General features: G+C 38.6%; 1 protein-coding gene across 6 annotated transcripts in view; it reads right to left on the minus strand.

Moving 5' to 3' along the window:
- Positions 1–15,195: 15,195 nt before the first annotated feature.
- The window catches only part of TBCK (TBC1 domain containing kinase), a 106,857-nt gene continuing 101,705 nt past the window's right edge, over positions 15,196–20,347 (minus strand). For all 6 annotated transcript variants that reach the window (XM_071555963.1, XM_071555962.1, XM_071555964.1 and 3 more), the window contains one exon: positions 15,196–19,208. In XM_071555963.1, coding sequence (XP_071412064.1) covers positions 19,098–19,208 — 111 coding nt within the window. In that variant the 3' untranslated portion in view covers positions 15,196–19,097. The remainder of the gene's footprint in view (positions 19,209–20,347) is intronic.

Here is a 20,347-nt window from a genome sequence, read left to right on the forward strand (position 1 = left end):
TAGAAAACATCTGAAGAATTGATGGGGAAATTCCTATGCCACTCTAAGGGAAAGATTGCTTTTGGAAAGTCAGTAGTGTCCAAATAGGTGATGCTACATTAATTAATTAATATTTTTATACTTTACCATTGTGATCCATGAGAGATCTTATACTAGATGATGTATGAACAGGAAGCTTTCTGTGCTGGGGAATCCCACCTACATGTCATTTGCTTTAACAGACCAAACTCCTCAAATACTATTTTCTTCTCTTCTTTAGGATATTTTTTATCTGAACAGATCCTTTCTAATAAAAAAATTACTTGACCCTTGCAATACCCTCCTGACTGGTACAGTGCCATCATCCAAAAGAAACCTCACTCTCATATGAATTCATGTCCTGCTAACAGCACTTAAAGCTCTGCAATTCAGCATTATAAAATTCTTTGTCTTTTGAGTGTAGGAGATTCACATTAGGCCCTGCCAAGGTCAATATGCAAGATAAATACTCTCCCACTCATGGCCTAGATGGAGGTCTCTCAAGCACCTCAGATTTGCTATCTAATACCTAGGGAAACATGACAATCAACAATTCATACACTAAATTAAGTCAGATTTCAGAATTCAAGCAGGATTTTACTTGAGCTACTCTGTTCTTACCCTCTCTGATACAGAAAAGAAGGGATCCTCTGTAAATCTGAGATACTCTGACTCACAAAAATAGAAAAAAAGAAATCAGTATTTCTTACAGGAATCACTGTGAGCAGAGCTTTATCTGAGTAAGAGCTGTCACATCAATTTCCATGAAAAGTTAAGTGCCTGGAACTGAGAAGAGAGACTGGGGAGGGTGGGTAGGAGACAAATACTATCAACCACTCACCCTCAAAACAGGAAGAGATCCATTTTAATAATTCTCTTTTTCAGAATAGCTTCCCAAAAAATCACTTTTCCCCCCTTAAAAATGGATATATCTTTCATAATAACAGTAGCGGTATTTATTTTTGTTATTGTTTTGCCAGTGAAAGTCTGGGCCACTGTGAATAGTTTTTTCTTCAAATGAACCCAATAGTATCTGTAGTTTTCATAGTGTTTGGCCTGAAATGAATATGACCTGATAAAGCACAATGACATCTCACTGAAATGTAACTACTGTACCTTTGATTTGGCAAAAAGATGGAATTTCCTTCTGGAAATTGTTTATAATCCCGAAATCTACATATTCCTCAAAATATCTTAGTTATTCAATGAAGTTCATAATGAAAGAGAAGCCATTCATAGGTATAATCTGTTAAACCCAGAGCAGAAACTTTATGCCTGAGGACACACATCAACACGTGAATGAGAAGATTATGTGAGTTTATCTTGTTGGACTGTATCTGTATAGTTTGTGTCAATCTTCAGTTTCACTGTCAATAACAGCTCCTGCAGTCTGCACTACCAAGCTAGAACAGACTAATTAAGTCTAGTTAACTCCAGATCCTGACCCCAATGTGTCCAACAAACTTCCAGAGAGTTAAAGAAAAACTTGCCCTTTTTAATTTTCAGCATAAGTATGAGCTATTGAGAATTGTCAGAGATGCTGACACCTAAATATGCTTCACAAACTTCTGAGTTTTGACTGTTTCACTGTATTCCCTGAATCTATTATGCCTGAAATTTTCCTCCTTTGAATCACACAGCTCATCCATGTCAAAATAAATTTATCACCTATTACTTTCCACTCTTCTGCTCAGACAGTTATTTCACACTTCCAGCAGACAAGGGCAATGCAATGGGGCAGGGCACCAGGTTTGCTAACCCAGCATCACAGAGGAGGTTACAGCACTTCTACCTTCTTCAGTGTGTGCAACGGGCAGTCTCCTGACTAGATTTCTGCAAAATATAAACCAGAGATACATTTTCAGTTTTGAGAGAACTCTTCCCTGAGTTCACAGACTTGGGAGTCCACTTTGCCTCTTTCATTTTAAAGAGATACAGTTTTTTTTGTTCTGCTGTAATTGATGAAGGCTTTTTCTCAAAAAAACGTTTCCCAGGGAAGTTAAACCCTACACAGAAAACATTTCATACATGATGAAAAGTTGGCACCTCTGAGAATTCCCTTTTCAAGAGAAAACAACAAAACAGAAAACAAGTAGGTTTTAAAGGGGCAAGAGACCACTCTTAAGGGAAACTAAATCTATGGATCTGACACAGCAGTGGTACAGCTGGATAGAGTTCTGTGTCTTGACCATCCATGTCAAAAATTAAAAAATAAATCAAGATATTTTCTAGTGTGGAGTAACTCAACTTCTCACAGAAAAACTCATCATTTAATTAAACCACTACCTGTCTGTCAGTCAAATTAAACTCAGTTTTGCTTTAACCATAATTCTGCTTTACAAGACCTCTTGCTACAAGCAGAGTGGGTGTATTTCTCCACAAGAAAGTACTGGCAAGATGGCAAAAGAAATGTACTTATCATCATGCTTCCACCCTAACACCCAATTAAAGTGAAAGCTGAACAAATCTGGTAAATCAGGTAGTCAGCACCAGCTCTCTCCCATTCGAACGTCATTTCACACTGATGCCACCTGCCAGTGGGAAGCACGACCACTCTGTCAGCAAGGCACTGCAGTCTCTTGTTAAGAAGATGGTAATTTAATTATGAATATCTTAAAACAGGTAAAAGGCAACTAAAAAGCCTGTCAGTCACTGCATACAGTTTCCCAGCTTCTATACTTTGAATATATGAGCTCATCACAAACCTGCTACTGATAAAACATGCAAGCAATCAGTTCTCTTGATGGCACAATGCCTGTGGCACACAGCCTCTCCACCTCACACATTTACTCAGCTTAAGTGGCAGCATCTTCTTGTCCCCAAACTACTTTAAAAAGCTGATTGCTTTCTGCAAGTAACTTACAATGTGAACAGTGGTGAAGCAAACCACCTCCAGTTCAGCTCAGCTTGAGAAATAGGATTCTCACAGCTCACACTAACATCAACTCATAGCACATGAGGAAACGTTAATACTGCTCTTTAATGCCCAGTTTGCTAAAGTTTCATGCGTAGATATCTCTGTCAAAATCAAGCTATCAAATGACAAATTATTGTATTGTCCCAGTGATTTGCACTGGAATACACGCCCTGAAATGTATTCACGAAATGTCATAAAAGTACATACCTAGAACTGGCAGAAATAGTAACCCCAGAAAACAAAAAAAGGAGATAACAATAAGTGAATTCATTGCAGGAACAGCAGCATATCTGAACAATGACAGAAAATCAAACCCTAACAACATACAGAAGTAATGCAGAAAACACATGACTGTTATCATTTTATTAAAGACCTGGAAAGACAGACAAAACAAACACTGGAGCACAGCCAAATTTCCTTCCATAGTTCAGTATGGAAGTTTCTGGCCAAAACAATGTTATTTACAACCAGCTTCAGTAGCTCCCCTCCATGTTCATTCAGGGCCATATAAGATTCAAATTGTTTTCTTTCTATCTGACAATTTTTTACTCACCACAAATCCTAATAAAAGACACAGTTTATGAGACACATCCAGAAAATACCCAGTCTGGATTGCTTTATTCTACTTTTCTTCTTCTGCATCCAAATTTACCTTGCTGCTCTTGGCAGATGCATTTAACAACAGGAGACAGTGTCCAGCTTGACTCTCAGCTAAAGATATATTACGATCTTCGTCGAGTAGGACTATGGGATTTGCTCCACTGTTTGAGCAGCTGTCTGAACTACTATTGTAAATGTAGCAATTCTTTTTTTTTTCAGCTATTCACTATCAAGCTTGCTCCATTAATGTCATAAGATTTCCTGTGTGCAATTTTAACTGTAAAGAAATCACCAGGTCTGATCACAGGCTGAGTGAGTATAACATTTATACCTCCAGAGGTGGTAAAAGGAATGAAAAGAGACACAATAACTGGCTGTCATGAAACAGAATCTGTGTTACAGGGGAAAACTTGACACTTGCATCCCTCAGGATACTAATTAACACCCTGTCTTTCAGCCCCAAGCTGAACTACCACTTGGAGACACTGATGTCTTGTTTGACAGTTGTACACAAATCCCAAAGACATTAAGGGAAATAGCAGGATATGAAAGCTGGCTAAAACCAAAACCCCTAAGCTTGAAAAAACAACACAATGCTGCCATTAGTGATGCATCCATTAAATAATAACTGAAATAGGTGGCAATTGTAAAAAAGGGGACAAAGAAATCTGAAGAGAGAATCTGCTACATTATATAAAATGACCCACTTATTTTTCAGGATACCCATATGTCAAGAGTGTACTACAGTACACTTGTTATGCTAAATGACTGTCCACAACTCAGAAGTGTATATCTGATAACTCTCCGGCAGGAAATGTTCTGCTCAGCATGTTTTGAACATCTTCCATGAAAAGTGTACCTCACTTACGCATGACTGTGCCTTTGATTCCACAAAGAAGCCAGACCTGCCTGTGGGTCTCTGCAAAGCAAACACCAGCTTCAGTAAAGGCAGTAAACACCTCAATACCTCTTAAACAAATAGTTACACAAGAGCAATACTGGGAGAACGGATACATTCCAGACTTGCACTAGTTGAGAGATTCTGGATAACAAATTAGTTCAGCAACACTTGACATTAATCCCTTTGTTCTCTTTACTTATTAAGTTGTTCCCATGTGTTTTCTGTGGTTAGATAGTCTGTTACGTGGAAGTACTCTGAAGAAAGAGTACAATTTCTACTCTTTTAATGGTAAAAAACATTCCCTGCTGACAGTACATTCTGAATGCCTACACAAATATTTTATTTGACTTTGCAGGTCTCCCAGGTTTCTCACAGCTTTTCTTTCCCCCCTGAATTGGTTTGAAGTTCAAACTCTTCCAGTAAATACATGAATGTAACTCCCACCTGCACTGCCAATATTCTCCAGCCCTACTGATATCTGAAGAAACCAACATGGAGATTGAAGACTCTGGATTTTTTGATTAAGCCACAGTAAAATATTCCTTTTAATTAAGCATAATTTTGTGTACAGAAATTAATCTGCACAGAAAGCATTAACTCACCTTGCTATCTCAGATTTCCCCAGAGAAAAATTTAACAGTTCAAATAATCCCTACCTCTATTGTCATAAATCATTGTATCTTAATAATGCAGCCTGCAAGTACAAAGAGCTTCCCACACACTCATTCTGTCAAAACAGTATATTTATGTCATATATGGCATACAGATGAATTCTAGCCTTCAGCAAAACAAATCCTGCCACAAGACACTGTGTAGGGCCAATCTGTCAGCAACACTGAGGCTCTCTCCCTCTTCACAGCTCTGGTGTTTCACATATGTCAACGATCCAGGAATCATCAGTACGAGCCAACTCAGCAACAACCTAGTTGTTTAGTTTCCTAGGCAGTTTAGTTTCCCAGACTTGCCCCTCTTTGGAAAACTGTTCCCTAAAGTCCTGTTCTTATCTATTAAAGTGAAGGCTGTCTTCCACTTTCATCAAAGCTGTGCAGGATTTTGCTTGGTGTACTTGAACACATGTGCAGGGGTGTCACCTTGAGCACCAGCTTTGTTATTTTGCTTTGGAGGAGGGAAGAAATGCAAAGTACTCTGCTGTGAGAGCAATGGGGGGATTAATTTCATGCAGCATCAACAGCTCTCATGTGCGCTCCCAGTCCCGATGTTGGGCTGAGAAGAGTTGCACCAGAGAGGGAGGATTCAGAAGGAAATATTTAAAATTGAAATGAAGAAGACATTTCAGGCCTTGAGCCTATTCTGAGCACCATTCCCTGGTGCATTTTTAAGTCATCTCTACCCTGTAGTCAAAGCTGGACACACACACACAAGACACAGTTACAGGTCTGTCCAGTGTCACAAGCAATGTTTCCCCAGCAGCTCCTCTGTATGAGATGTCAACTGGACAGACATCTCCATAAATATGGGGGGTTTTTTGATAAACAGAAATGAACTTTGGTCTGTGCTGAAATACTTCCTTGTTTTCACCTCCTGACTAAACAGTCATGAGTTCTGAATAACCCTATACTATCTTCCCACAAAATAAGTCTATTCTAGCTTATAGGCCAGAGGGGCATATGAACAAACTTTCCCCAGTAGCAATTTGGGCTCCAAAACAATCACAGAAATTGCTGTTAATCTGGACAACACTTACTCTTACTAACTGTCATTTCTACAGGTGAGAGTAGTCCTTTTTTGACAGGACTGTGTGTAAGGCTCATTGCTTTCAGAGAAGGGCAACAACCTGCCATCCACAGCTGTGCTGCTGTAACACAGGGGCAGCTGCATTAGAAAAAGGTACAGAAATAGTTTTACACACCACTGGTTTGGCAAGGACACCAGTGCACCAGAGATTGGAATGTTCAGTTCCTCCAGAAAAGGGAATTTCAGCATTGAGGGGACAATCCTGAAGAAATGCAGGGAATATGAAGTTCAGGTTCTTCCTCTCTCAAATTGTTCTTTATCTCAGAGAAACGTCCATTTATGATTAGTTGTCGTGTCATTAGGTTTGGAAGCATTTAATTTAAAAAAACTCCTTAGTTATCCATTTGGAACAAAAGATAACACAACATACTATTTAGATGCTAAAAACACCACCTCTGCTTTCAGGACACACATGCACCTGCAAAGTGAGGCAGGGGAAGGAGGCAGGCAGAGACAGCCTGTGTTCATATACAAGGAGGAAATTGGGAGCATGCAGGACAGGCTGAAGAAGGAAGCAGGGTTAGAGACTGAGCACTTGTTGAATGATTTTGATTGACTGGTGGACAAATTTGGGTAGAACATCTTTTCTACTCCGTGTCTCCGTCATCTGTACACTCCTTCATTTTCACTGACATGAGCTTTCTAAACTTTTAATTGCCTTGATGACAACAATGTAATTTCAACTTCCTTAGTATTTAATTTTTAAAAGCTACATTAAATAATGATTTTTGGTCCAAATCCTGGGTTTTTATTAACTATTCCAAAATATGCTTGGATAATTGTTATTGCTTGACTTCAAGCAAGAAGAACCCTGTACTGGATTCACTTATTTATGAAAAATCCCATGGTTTCCCAAGCTCCATGATGAACACTACAAAAAAAACCCCAAAAAACAAACACCCCAAAAAATCCCCCAAGCCCCTGTCAAATAGGTGGTAAAAATAAAATAATAGAAAGAGGGGAAAAAAACCACTTCTGAAATGTATTAAGTACATGTGCACTCATACACAAAACCTACCTACAGTATGATCTTTCTGAAACTTAATTTATAGTTTTGGAGAGTTGTATATGACCAAAAGTTAAGATCCTTCCTTACAGCAAGACGTGCCTGCCCCTTCTGTGAAGTTCACTGAACTAGACTGGAGGTGGGGGAGGAGGATTACTTACTGTTTTGCATTCTAGGTGGGGATTGACACGCTGCAGGCTTTCAACATCGGCCAAAAAGTAATCAGCAATTACAAATTGTATTATGTGACAGAGACCATGCTGTACACATGTAGAGTGTTCTGGCTGCAAACCTCTGCTTGTCAAGAGCAAATGAGATAATTTTTCTCCTTGGAAGTTACGCCACTTCTGAATCTATGAGCAAAAGCAGCCTTCACACAAGCAGTACCTCCCATTGAGCAGGTCCCTGAAACAAAACATTGCCTAATTGCAGGCTGCAACTCAACAACTACAGCCAAGAAAGGCTCCTCCTACCTCTGACAGTAGGGTTTGAACATGTCTTCGGTGGGTGGCCTTTCTCCATTTTGTTTTTGATTGTTTCTACACACTCCTCTTTCCTTTAAAGTACTGTCCTTGCTATTATTCTAACAGCCATTCCTTAGTGCAATTAAGACTCTCTGGCTATAAGAAGTATTTTTAATTTTGGTTTAATAAAAACAAGCAACACAGCAAAAGACTCTCAGGTCTTTAAGGATTCAGACAAAGCTTGACATTTTGATCATCTCTGCTAATTGTTTCTGTTGCCAGATTAGAATAAAGTATTTAAGGAATTTAATCCTATTTCTGACTTAAAGCTAGGAGTCATGGAGTTTACCTTCGACCTGATGGTGCCTCTGCTCATCTTCATAAGTATCTTGCTGAATCACTACAAAAGTGGAGGAAAACAACCTCCATGTCTGCTAATATCTGAACTTCTTAAGGTTTCTTATTAAAAAGCACTCTCCTGAAAATGAAATCTGAAACTGGGTCAGCAGAGACTTTAAAAGGATTTTATTGTCAGTCTAAGATTTCACAAGGAAAAGAGACACAGGAGACAATTCTTTTTTTTTCCTGTTAAGTGAAATCAGTAAGGACAAAACTTGTCAATGAATGCCTCAGTTAGTTTTGTTCTACTGCACAGGCAGAATGGGTGGTCTGCAAAACTGGTTAACAACACTAGAGGGATGGCTTTGCCAGCATTTCCCACCGAAACCATTTACAGACTGTGTTATGTAAATCCTGACCCTTAGGAGTACAAATTCTCCAAGCTCCAATCCAAATTTTTAAGTGTTTAGCAGGTAGTGTGTGGGCCTGATTTCCAGGAACTTGGGTCCCATTTAGAGAACTTAACAAAGCGTTCAGATTTTTGCAAGACCTTTGTGTAAGTAACTGAAGACTTCTGAAAACTGGCCACTTCTTATAAGAAGCAGTTTCTATTGCATGAAATAAACTTAACTTGGTTCATGCCTAGTGACACAGACAGTAGTCTGATATGTTTCTGCACAAAACTGCAAGAGATCAGTGCTGTAGGAATCTATCAAGATGTGGTACATCATAAACAGGCCAGGCTCTGCAAAAGGACAACACAGCACTGCAGTAAGTGAATAGGTGCACAATGGAAATGACCCTAACCCTTAATGTAGCGGGACAATGGAGTCAACATGCAACAATACCCACCCAATGGCTGGGGCAAACATTCAGTCCTTTTCTTCTGTTCCCTGCATCAGTAATGCCAGCCAGCTAGACAAAAATTTACAATAAGGTGAATTCCTCCCAGCATCTCAAATATATACAGGCTTAAGCCAAGCTCAGTGTAAGAGCACAGGAATCACGGCTTCCTGATCCCTGAGACAGTCTGCTAAAGTTTTAGATAAAAATTTATACAGACAAAAAAGTATACCTTGAACTTCCTCATATTGAGTCAAAATTCCCAGTCCCTTATGCCCAGTTTTGCATCCAAATTTATGACTCCTCCACTGCTGCAGTTTTGATATAAATTGTTCTATTGATGACCACTCCAAAACTGTAGGACATGATGCTTAGGGGCTTCTCCAGCATAATTTTGTCCTCAGAATATATGTCTACCTGTCCTAAAAAAGCAAAATCCTGAAAACACAAAGCCAAAATCCTGAGAAAAATTGCTGTGCATGTTCTCTTGCATTTTGTAACTCAGAATTATTAAATGCTTTTATTGCTTCAACTCCAGTAGAAGTTGAAGGTAACAGAAAGAAATTAGGGTCCTATGTGCTAGTGGCAAAGAGCCTGGGAGGGTGCAAGTTAACAGCATTGTTTGTAGACAAGAGCTTTTTAGCAGTTTATCAACTCCTCATCGGGGTTCTGAAGTGACCTTTCTGAGTTCCTGACTGAAGTTAACCATAGTTCTGCAAAGTTCAGAAACTCCTACCTTTTACAGCATGTCCAATAATGGATTTAAGCTTCAGTTCCCACGTTTATTCTGGATTCAGTCATCAGTTACTTATAAACTTATAAACACTTAAACAAACAGTTAAAGGGCTGCAATCTAAAGGACTCTTTTTTTTTTTTAAGACAGACCTCACCTCAGTTTTAGGGACTTCCTCTTGACTGTGCATGCATATATCTGAATTTCTGTATTTAGAGAAAGAGATAGATATATATACTGCATTACATGCACCAGTTAGGGTTTCTCAATGCTCTCAGCAAATTTTTCCTGTCACCCAGGAGGATGAAAAGCCTGCTTGGAGGCCACCTGTTGTAGAAACTGGAGAAGGGTTGCAGCTGCAATGGAGGACTTCCACCCCCACTTCCTCAGGGGACCAGAGATACCCCATGATGCTTCTAGGAAGACTTGGGAGATTCCTGGGAGAAAGGGCAGCCCCAGTTTTCCAAGAATAGCAGATGGTATGTGATGATTTTTCCTGGACAATGACTTCTCCCTCCTAGAGCACATACACACATATGCAGGTAAGGTATGAAAATGAGGAGTACACAGTTTATGTATCTATTTATATTTGCACAACACCCACAGGCAAAAAATTGACAAAATTTCCATTTGCCACCAACATTCCATTTTGTAACATGGCATCACAGTAACCAAGTCTGTCACAGCCAGAGCATGTTATTTATTCAGCTTTAAGCACTTCAAATTCTCAAGTTTGCTGAGCACAAAAGGTATGCCCTACTGCAAACTTAACAAGATTCATCAAGTACTGGAGTCACATGGAGGGGTATCACAGAGAAGAGATAAGATGAAAAGAAGCTTGAATGAAGCAGAAAGTGAAGGAAGGCTGAGATTTCCCTTTTCTTTTGGAATCCTCCAGATGACCCCCTGAAAACACAGGCTTTCTTCCAGTGCAGTATAATAAATTCCTAATACCCATATATTTAGGCTACAATGACTATTTATTGCACAACTTTTAAGTGCAGCACACATAATAGAACTGTTTGAATTTTTTCCACTGCCTATCTTTTCCCACTACTTAAAAAAAAAAAGTCAGCTACCTTGTCTTTGCCACAACAGGAGTCAGGATGTGCTAACCCAAGAGCAGCCCTAGTCCATGAGGAATGTTGGTGCTTCTGTAACAAGCACTGAGCAAGAGGCAGCAGTTTGAAGCACCAGCCCTAGATGTCAACTATGCTACCTCATCAGGAAAGAATAATTAAAGACTAACTCCTTAATGCCTTCAATTCCCTCCTGCAACCCCTACTGGTTCTCATCCATCATCATGAAGACTTCTCTCAGTGATTCATTATGAAAGGGCTGACTTTCCAAGGGAGGCACTGAGAGGAATTTTCCACTTCTCCCTCCCTCCCTTCCTTGCCCTGTGCACAGCAACAACCTCATTTCATTATAAGCCCAGGATTCTCAGTGGCTTTGGGCAGTTGCTGATAAGGAACAAGTAGTTTCCAGTAACAAGACACAATGAGTGCATTAAAAAACTCTTCAGAGAAAGAAAACCCATCACATGTTTCCAATAAGGCAGGGTGAGCAAAAGGTAAGGGCCTCTGAAAAGGTGAATGAAATCCGGGAGGCAGAGAAAGAAAGCCAAGAAGCACAGCCAAACACTGGTTTACCTACAGGACTTTCAGAAGAAATGCAGGGCAGATTTGCACATGTAAGACCAGGAGACAAAGCATTTCAAAAGCAGTAAGCATATTTGTAATAACTGAGCCCAGATATATTGCAATAACACTGGGTTCTAACTGTCCACTTTTGCTGGTTTCTCCTTGAAAAGTAATTGCAAAATTTCTCTCTGCATGAAGGTGTAAGAGGACTTACCTACTTTAGTAAAGCCCTTGTATTCATGCATATGTGGGTGGGCTGTACACCTGTACAAACACTGCAAAGGAGAAATTTTAATTATTACAACTTCTTTGAGCTATTCTAGTTAAGTTCAGAGGATCCTCCAAAGAGCTGGCAGTTTTTAACAGACTTGTCAATTTAAAGAAAGCTGTTTGCTACCTATACTCTTCTAGTTACATGCATATTATACCTCTCTATATATCCATAGAGTTTTATTCTAAAGTAAATTCTCCCTATTCATTTTTTGGGTATGTATTGCACATAGAGCATCCTTCCAGACCTGGAGTAGGGGGTGTTGCAGTTGTTGAAGAGCTGCCTTTAAAGCAGCATTGAACGGGTTCTACACTGAGGACATGTAATACTTGAAAGTCACAAAGTGTGTCTCTTAAGGACATCATCCTACATCTGACGTCACCTTTTTCTTTGAGGCTGGAGAAACAACATTGGTTGAAATAACAGTTTGACTTAAGATAAAGATTTAAAACCAGAGATATTAGCTCATTCAAATGTCAAACAATTTGAGAAAAAATGCATTTAGGGTAGGAACTCAATTGAGTCAAATCAAATTAATTGATGTAATGGCAAAAAAGTCAACCCTTTTCTGGAAGCTGCATATTGAGTGCTCACTAAAGTACGTTTCTGAAACTCCAGGTTTGCTTAACACTTCTAAAGTAATAATTATAATTACATAGTAGAAGATAGACTGTGCTACTCTTGTCTTCACTCATACCAGAACTACACACTAAACCCCCAAACAAGATAAAGTTCTTTCTATAGATGAGACTTTAAAAAACAAAAGTACAGCTCTGACTTGTTTTGAGTCAGCTTGCTGTGAGAATGCCACATGAGAAACATTTAAGGCTAAAACCCTGTCTTTCAATAGCTATTAGAACATGTCAGGAATATCCACTGGATGAATGTATTCAATTTATATAAGAACACTGACAGTATAAAACTATGAAAAACTGAGTACTAGCAGGACATCACAAGCTAATTTATCTAAAATGATGACTACTAGTAAAGGCTAAATATCACACCATTGATTCCATGACATTTAATTTCAAATTCTAGTCTAGATGTATCCCACTTAATGAAAATTATTTGTTCCTTATCAAGTCCTGTAAATGGCAATCTGAAGTGGAGAAAAGGTGGATGGGATAGGGAGATATCCATCCAAAAAGCTTGACATTTCCTAGCTTTTGGTATTTTAGTACAGCATATAAACACATCAGTGAGATTAGACCCCTGTGCTATACCTTCATGCAGGCCCCAGTGCCTGTATTTCCTCTTTGGGAAGCTGTGAGAAAACTATTAGCTGCTGCATGCAGCTAACCAAAATTTATAACAAGTTTTTTAATAAGAGGGCTTCTTCATCACTATTACTATACTCTTGACAGGAGTTGTGAATTGTTTGTGGCATTGCTGAAGTCTGTTCATTAATAGTACTTACTAGTGAAAGGATTGTTTACAAAATTAGTGATAGAGGACTCATATCATCTCTATCTCTGGCTTCCCAAGGAAACAGCTTATTTCTAGGAAAAACATATTTAGTCTTTGCTGTATTAATTTTCTTCATATTCACACAAAGTACTGTGGTCACAGTATTCACTGTATTTCTTCTTTCTACGCTAAGTAACATTGGGAAGTGTTATTAGCTTTGTTTTTGTGAGGGGAATTGAATCACCCAGATTGCATAAGGCATATCTAAAGTTTGTAGCAAGGAAGGGAATAATGGCCTGGTAACTCAAGCTACTACCATAACCAGTGGATTTCTTAAAACCCCCTAATTATGCCATATACCTGTTCTGTACTCTCAGCTTTACTCCTTTGACCAGTTCAGGTGGCAAGAGTTGATACCACCAGATGCTATTTCTCACTAAAATGAGGCAATGGCAGGTAATTCTAGACAGACAAAGAGGAGACAAATTTAATACTGCTTCAGTTAGGAAATGAAATAAACCAGTGGCCTACAATATTTCCCTATGTTGTTCTCATCGAATATAAGGGTTACACATTGTTTTACTGTGCCTGCTTTTTTGCACAAATCGCTGTGTCTGGAAAAGGTGTCTGTGCTCCTAAAGCACATAAGGACCTACCACTAGGGAAGTAAAATACGTGAAGATTTAAAAGAGCGCAGGCACTGGGGTCTCTATACCTTTATGTGCAAGACCACTATCAGAGATTCATCTGAACATGGATTTACGTTATGGTTAAACACATTTTGAGAAAGGTCTTTAAAAAAACACCTTACATACTGCTTCAGTGGCAGGAACACCCTACTGAGTCTATATTTTTAAAGGTTCTTTAAACTCTTTAACACTGGTTTGCTGGATGTTGATATAATAACACAGCTATATTACAATATCAAATTATGCTGACTCACATGCTTATGGTAGTAGAAGAATTTTTCATCCACAATTAATGGAGTACAGACACTGTTGTCATAGAAACGCTGACTGTTGTCCAACAGGTGTTTTGGTGCTACTATTTAAAAGGCACTACCAGCAGCAAACTTAAAGCCTCATGGTTACTTGAAAGGCAGATTAAATACTATTTCTAAAACAGTCTGTGGTTTCTGGCTTCAGCTTTTCACTAAGGCTGGAAATCTAAAAGATTGGCAATACTTTCATTACAGCTTGGGGTTCAAAGAAAAAGGAAAAACTGCTACTTTGCTAGTTAAATACACAAATCTGATGTTAGCTCAGTCAGCATGCGTCACATTACATTACTTGTCCTGGAAAGAAACTCTCTTTTGGGAAGAATAATAATTCCCTCAGTCAATCTTCACAAGTTGGGCCCAAGAGAAGAAACTAAAAATAGCAAGATAAGACTGAAGGCAGTACTTAGGTTTCTAACATAACAATGGGAGAGGCCAGTCTGACTCATCAGCAAAGAAAAGATAACTGGAAATGGGAGACAAAATGCTGTACTCAGTTCCACACAATTCCCAGACCTCCCAGTAACTCTGAACACTGTGAAAGATGGGTCCAAGAAGGAAGGTTTCTAGGATAAGAACAAATAGTCTCAGTCTTAGCTCAAAAAAAAGTGGACCAAATAGGATTAATACCACTTGTAAAAAGAACCCAAGAAACTTACACACAAACTGCAATAAAAACCTCAGAGGACTGTGTCTTATCTAAAGAAGGACACTGCAATGTCAGCAGATGATCAATGATCATGACAATGATCAATAAGTCTGAGACTGCCAAAAGGTTTAACTCATTTGCTCTGTTCTCCCTGGAAGCCTACCTGGGTACCCTCTAGGAATATTGTTGTCCTGGCAGGAAGCTATAGGCTGGGACAGATTCAGGATGCTTTTAATAGGGCAGGAAAAAACAGACTAGGAGCGGCTCCATTTTCCAGGCCCAACACTGGGAAATATTTAGTTAGGATATTTTTCTGCTAACAGCAGAAGGCATCCATATGGAACATTAATATTGGTTTTTTTCTCCTACTAGATGTTTATGGCATCCAGTTGCAGTCTAGACCAGAGAATGACAATGGCACAGCTGGACAAACCATGCATGGCCTCAAGAAATGAGCATGTTTCCAAACATGTTGTGGCCTTGAGAAACTTTCAAGAGCTTTACAAAACCTCACAACTGCATGTCCTATCAGAACACTGTGAATATTGCTGGGGTAACAAAAAATACAGTTTTATGCTCTTATAATGGTCAAATGCTACAAAAATTAGATAAAATTATTAAATAAGAAATTACCACAAAATGCAAGAATTTTTCTTGTCCATGGAAAAGAATATCAGAAGCTGATTTCATGACTGAACACTTGTCCTAAATAACTGAATTAAATAGTCATAATAGGCTTATTTATTGGTATGGTATAAAGAACACTGACTAAAGTCACAAGTGCAGGCACATCAGCAACTGTAAGTTACAAGCAGCTATAAGCTACAGAAATTTCCAGATGCTTTTCAATTTACATGGGAAAAAAGTTCAATACTCTTCAGGAGTTCTTGGTATTTTCTACTTTCACACACATCCTCTTTCACAACATCTCCTGGAAAATACAGGTAAACATTACTTTATAATGTAAACCTTGACTTAATGTTAGCTTTTAAGTCTTCTGTCAAAAACATATCCACACACAAATGGAATACAGAAGTTACGAATCTTGGCTAAATTAAAAGTGAAGACTGAACTGACATGTAGAGATATTCAACATTTAAATACTAAAACCAGTTGTATTTGTCAGAAAGGATTTGTAGAAGCTATTAAATATTAGGCAATTTTACTGAAAAAATAACTTGGCTTCTCTAAGAATGAAAATAACTGTAGGAGATACAGTACACTTCTTGCCATTCTTACCAAAGGAACAAGTACCTGGGTTAACATTACATCTTTTTTTTTCTCCAAGGCATTCTATTCTTTGTACTTACAGTCCTTTTCTGAATACCTGTGTAAAGAAGGAAGCATCAATCTGGGATTATATACAGTATTTTCTGAACCACTGCATTGGGTACAGCCCAACAGTCACTCAACCAAAGGCAAATGCTTTAAAAGGGAATGTGAGTAATGGCATGAAATCTTCCTGTGGTGTATCCTCCCAGCTTTTCCTAATCAACACATCAGAAAAGCCCCACATTGAATACCATTTCTCAACCATTGCGGTTAACAGCCAGAGATACAGCTCTTCCACAAAGTCACCTAATCCTTTTTTATGAGTGTGACTTAAACTACTGGCCTTTTCTGGTGACAAATTCCACATTTTAGGGATGTACCTTTGGCAAAAGGTATACCGTTCTCTTTTGGTTGCCTCTTTTTCCAAAACAAAGAGTTTCAATCAACATAGTTAATGTCATCATATTCTGACACTATTTTATATCCTTTCTGATCCTGTGTATCTTTTTACTTTCTTCTTGTTGTGTTGTTTTGTATTGTAAAGCATCTGTGCTGTGTTCAAAATGTTCCATACCGGTTAATTCTCTGATGGCATGGCATGGCACACTTCTTTTGTTCATTTGCTTCCTTACAATCACAAATCACCTGTGTGGCTTTCTGGCTTCTGTTAGACATCGACAACAATCTCTTACCTGCCAATGAATTCTCTGTCAAAAATGGTTAATATGTTGTTTTGTAGGGTCCCATGCCTACCCTTTCACAGTGAATCTCTGTGACACTGGCAAGATCTTTATCATTCTCCATGCAGCCTGTCAAAACTGCTCCCCGTGGATTCTGTAGCATCAGGAAGCTTGTTACGAACCTCCCTGCTCCACTCTGTTGTGAGGTAATTTTTCAAGTCAGCTGAGGACCATGGGCCTCACCAGGGATTGTTGTAGAAATGCTCTGCCAACAGAGGAATGTGATGACATTTCATTTTTGATCCCCTACTTGGTCACTCTGCCAGGCATCTTGGACTTTTAAAGTAAAAAACTTCTTGAAAGCTTCAGTACATTATGCTGACCTTGGACAAAAGAAAGCCCAGATATCTCTCTATCTATCTGTATCTCAACATGTTGCAATTCCACCAGGGTTTTTTTGACTCAAGGGTTTTTTTTTTGAACTACAGCTGAGTTAAAGTGAGCTAAAAGGTGCCTTTCTTACCCCATATTCTTTCCAAACATCATATTTTACAATGAGGTTCTCAAAACCACAGCTGTGGCAAGAGGAAACCTCCCTGGAGACAGCACACAGTGCTACTGATCAGCTTCTGAGGATTCAGGATAAAATCTTCTGGTCATTGCACAGGCAAGAATGAAGACTTCCTCTTTCAGCACCTTCTACAAAGTCTCATCTTCCATGGTTTCAGTTCAAAAAACCCCTCACAAAACAACAAAACCCACAACCACCAGCCCTAGAAAAAGTCCACAGAATAAGTGATCATGTTGCCTGTGATTTACAGAGATTGATCACAGCATTCTCACTGACCACCTCTCTCTCAGAACTCTCACTGTTGAAAACCTCTTGTGAGAGAAGAAAAGTTACATAAAGTTAGCTGCTGCAGTGTTCTGTTTGACAAATTAAAAACTATTCACAATATAAAATCCTCAAAGAAGGCATGACAATAATCATATCTCCCAGAGCAAATCCTCATTACCCTGTTCGTATCGTGGAAACAGTCATGTCTCAGATGATGCTCTAATGAAAGAGATAGTGCAAGGTAATAAGTGATTGTAATCAAGTGAACAGATCTTTGCTGTCATTGTTAATTTTACAATTTTAATCCTCACACTTCAGTGATTATTAAGCCTCATGTAAAGACTTCCTGTCTTCTAAAACAAACTCTTCCAAACTCCCATTAAATTTCAGCGCCTTACCGTCACTCTATCACAACTGGTTTTCCTGGATTAAAGGCACTATTTTCAAGTAGCATTCTTGAAGACTGATTCTTTTCCTAGCCTTTCTTACACCTCACTCATTATTTCTAGAATAAAGGACCTAACAAGATAGCACACCTAACCTGGGAATTGGAGTGGGACAAATTAAGGTGGTTTTGCTTTTCCTCACACCTGCTGAAAGGTGGTACTTGTCTGAATCAAGTTTATTTTTAGCTTCTCAGCAACACAGAGATGGCAATTCCCATTTCTATCAGTGCTCTAAATACTTGTGACTTCTTACTGCACAGTAATTCCCACATCTTTACTACACAGTCACCTTATGCTCTTCATGGATGCCTGCTTTCTCTCATCTGCAGCACCTGCATCCAGTTTAGCTTAGAAACAGGTTTGCTGTCTCAATGTGTCCATTTTAAAGTTCATGTTTAAGAACTTAAAAAAAAACAAACAAAATTGACAGCACTAGCAGAAAGAGCAGAGGATATCAAAGAGAATCCTGCACTTCCAATTCATACAAGAGTGTTTACTTCAGAATGTTTCCATATGAAAATTAAAAGTGCAATGTAATTTTTAAGGTGAGAGCTTCTAAAATGGAAACACTCCAGTATTTGCAGAAGAAATAATTTATAGTCCTAAGACACATTATTGTTGAAAGCTCACCTTCCTGGTAAGCATGATTGTTTCAGAAATTGTTGCACGTGATGTGTCTGCGGACATAGATCATTAAATTCTCCACAGAGAAGTAGAACTTTTTCACCTCCTAACACATTTAGGATTGACTCAGCAGCAGCTCTTACAGTGACTTCCAGTCTGGGACACATCTTTATTTCCAATCCAGATGAAAAAATGCTTTCTCAAAAATAAATCAGGTCACAAGATACAGCAATTACTCCTTTAAAATACTACAGAATGCACTTTTTCACAGGATACACATAGAGTAGAGTTTCAGCTTGTTACTTTCAATATTCACAGTAAAATACTTTTTCAAATAATCCAAGTGCAGCTTAGAGCCATCAAGTGCCAGTTTATATTGGTGTGCCAGAAATACAGGATACCAAATGCCACATGAAATATTCTTTCCGTGTTCAGATTTGCTCACGCACTTTGCACTACATCAGTGCTGAGAGAGGTTTCTTGGAAAGCTTGGAGCTTCAGTTTTCATCTGTTCCAACTGAAGCTCTACATTAAAGAATAAATGCAAAACTCCTCTGCTCTAGATCTGCAGGGTGAGACACTGATCATCAGGATAGCTTGTATAATGAAGATGCCATAATGCCCTTTGAATTCTGGATATCTGTGTTGTATAAGACTCCTATTCCAAGAGATGGTCCTGAATGTTCACAGTCACTTAAATTTGTGGAGAAGGAACAGTGAGGAGACCAGTTGGCTTGATTTTGTTGATTCCTCCATCTAGGATGCAGACCCTTGGGTACTTGTTCTTCACTAGGTGAGCTGCAAACTGAAGCAAATATATCATTAGCACACTGCATATTATAGTCCTTAAACTAAAATAACTTTGTGTTAAGTAAGGCAAGTTTAAAAAAAGTAAAAGTTATCAGACCTTAGAAGATCTTTCTTTACACCAACTAATCCAACACAGGAGCCCAGGCCTGTCTGTTGAAACAGCTGAGATGAATCTGGTGGTCATGAAAGTGTCACACTGATAATATTGAACTTCATCTCTGCTCAGGCAGGATTTTACTTCATTCTAACAGGACTGTTGAATCTCACAGCAATCATTGCAACCTCTCTCAAAGCATGAACTAACAGATGTAGTTCTCTGCCTTAATCCAACTCTCAGCTGTTTTCTGTAGGTTCTCAAGTGTATAAGCATCACAGTTTGAGGGTACAGTCATTTTCTTACCTGTCAAACTTGACTGCTGTGACTTGATTCCACAGATGTCAGACATGAATTTGGGTTCTAGCAGCTGTAATCTCCCCTGTGACCACCAGTGTGCCCACAGGCAGGTTGATTTGTGGAAGCACATATCCCATTCCACCCTTGGAAGCCTCTCTCCCCAGTTAGCTCACTCCATAAACCAAACAGAACAGTAACTAGTTTCCATGTAGTAACTTCGTGAAACATTGTTACAGGGATGGGATGAAGAAACAGCATTTTGGATATAAAAATAATTATTATAAGAAAAAACAAAATTACGTATCAAAATAAAACCCAAAGGTACAGTATTTTGTTTATTACATGTCAAACTTGCCTTCTAAATACTGACTACAATGCATTAAAATGCAAGTCACCAAAAGAGATTAATCAGTGAAAAACTAATAGTTTTACTTTATTTCTAGTAGAGACTGCCGTGTCCTCCGTCTGTGAGTTTGTTGCTTCTTACTTTGCTGACAAACTAATACCATCTGTAAAATCACTGAGTGTTTCCAAATGGGCTATGTAAAACATTTTTAATTCCCTTTTTGACTCTTTAAAATAATTTCTGATGCTATTTAAGAACCTGTTCAGGCATGATGTCCAAATAACTAATTTTGTAAGAAAAACTAAAATACCAACTCAACAACAGCTGTAGCCTCTCCAAACAAATCTAGTATATAGGATTTCTTTTTCTGTTTACATTCCTCCTAGTTATAGTG

This window comes from Pithys albifrons, chromosome 5, assembly GCF_047495875.1.
Source record: "Pithys albifrons albifrons isolate INPA30051 chromosome 5, PitAlb_v1, whole genome shotgun sequence".
Lineage (NCBI taxonomy): Eukaryota > Metazoa > Chordata > Aves > Passeriformes > Thamnophilidae > Pithys > Pithys albifrons.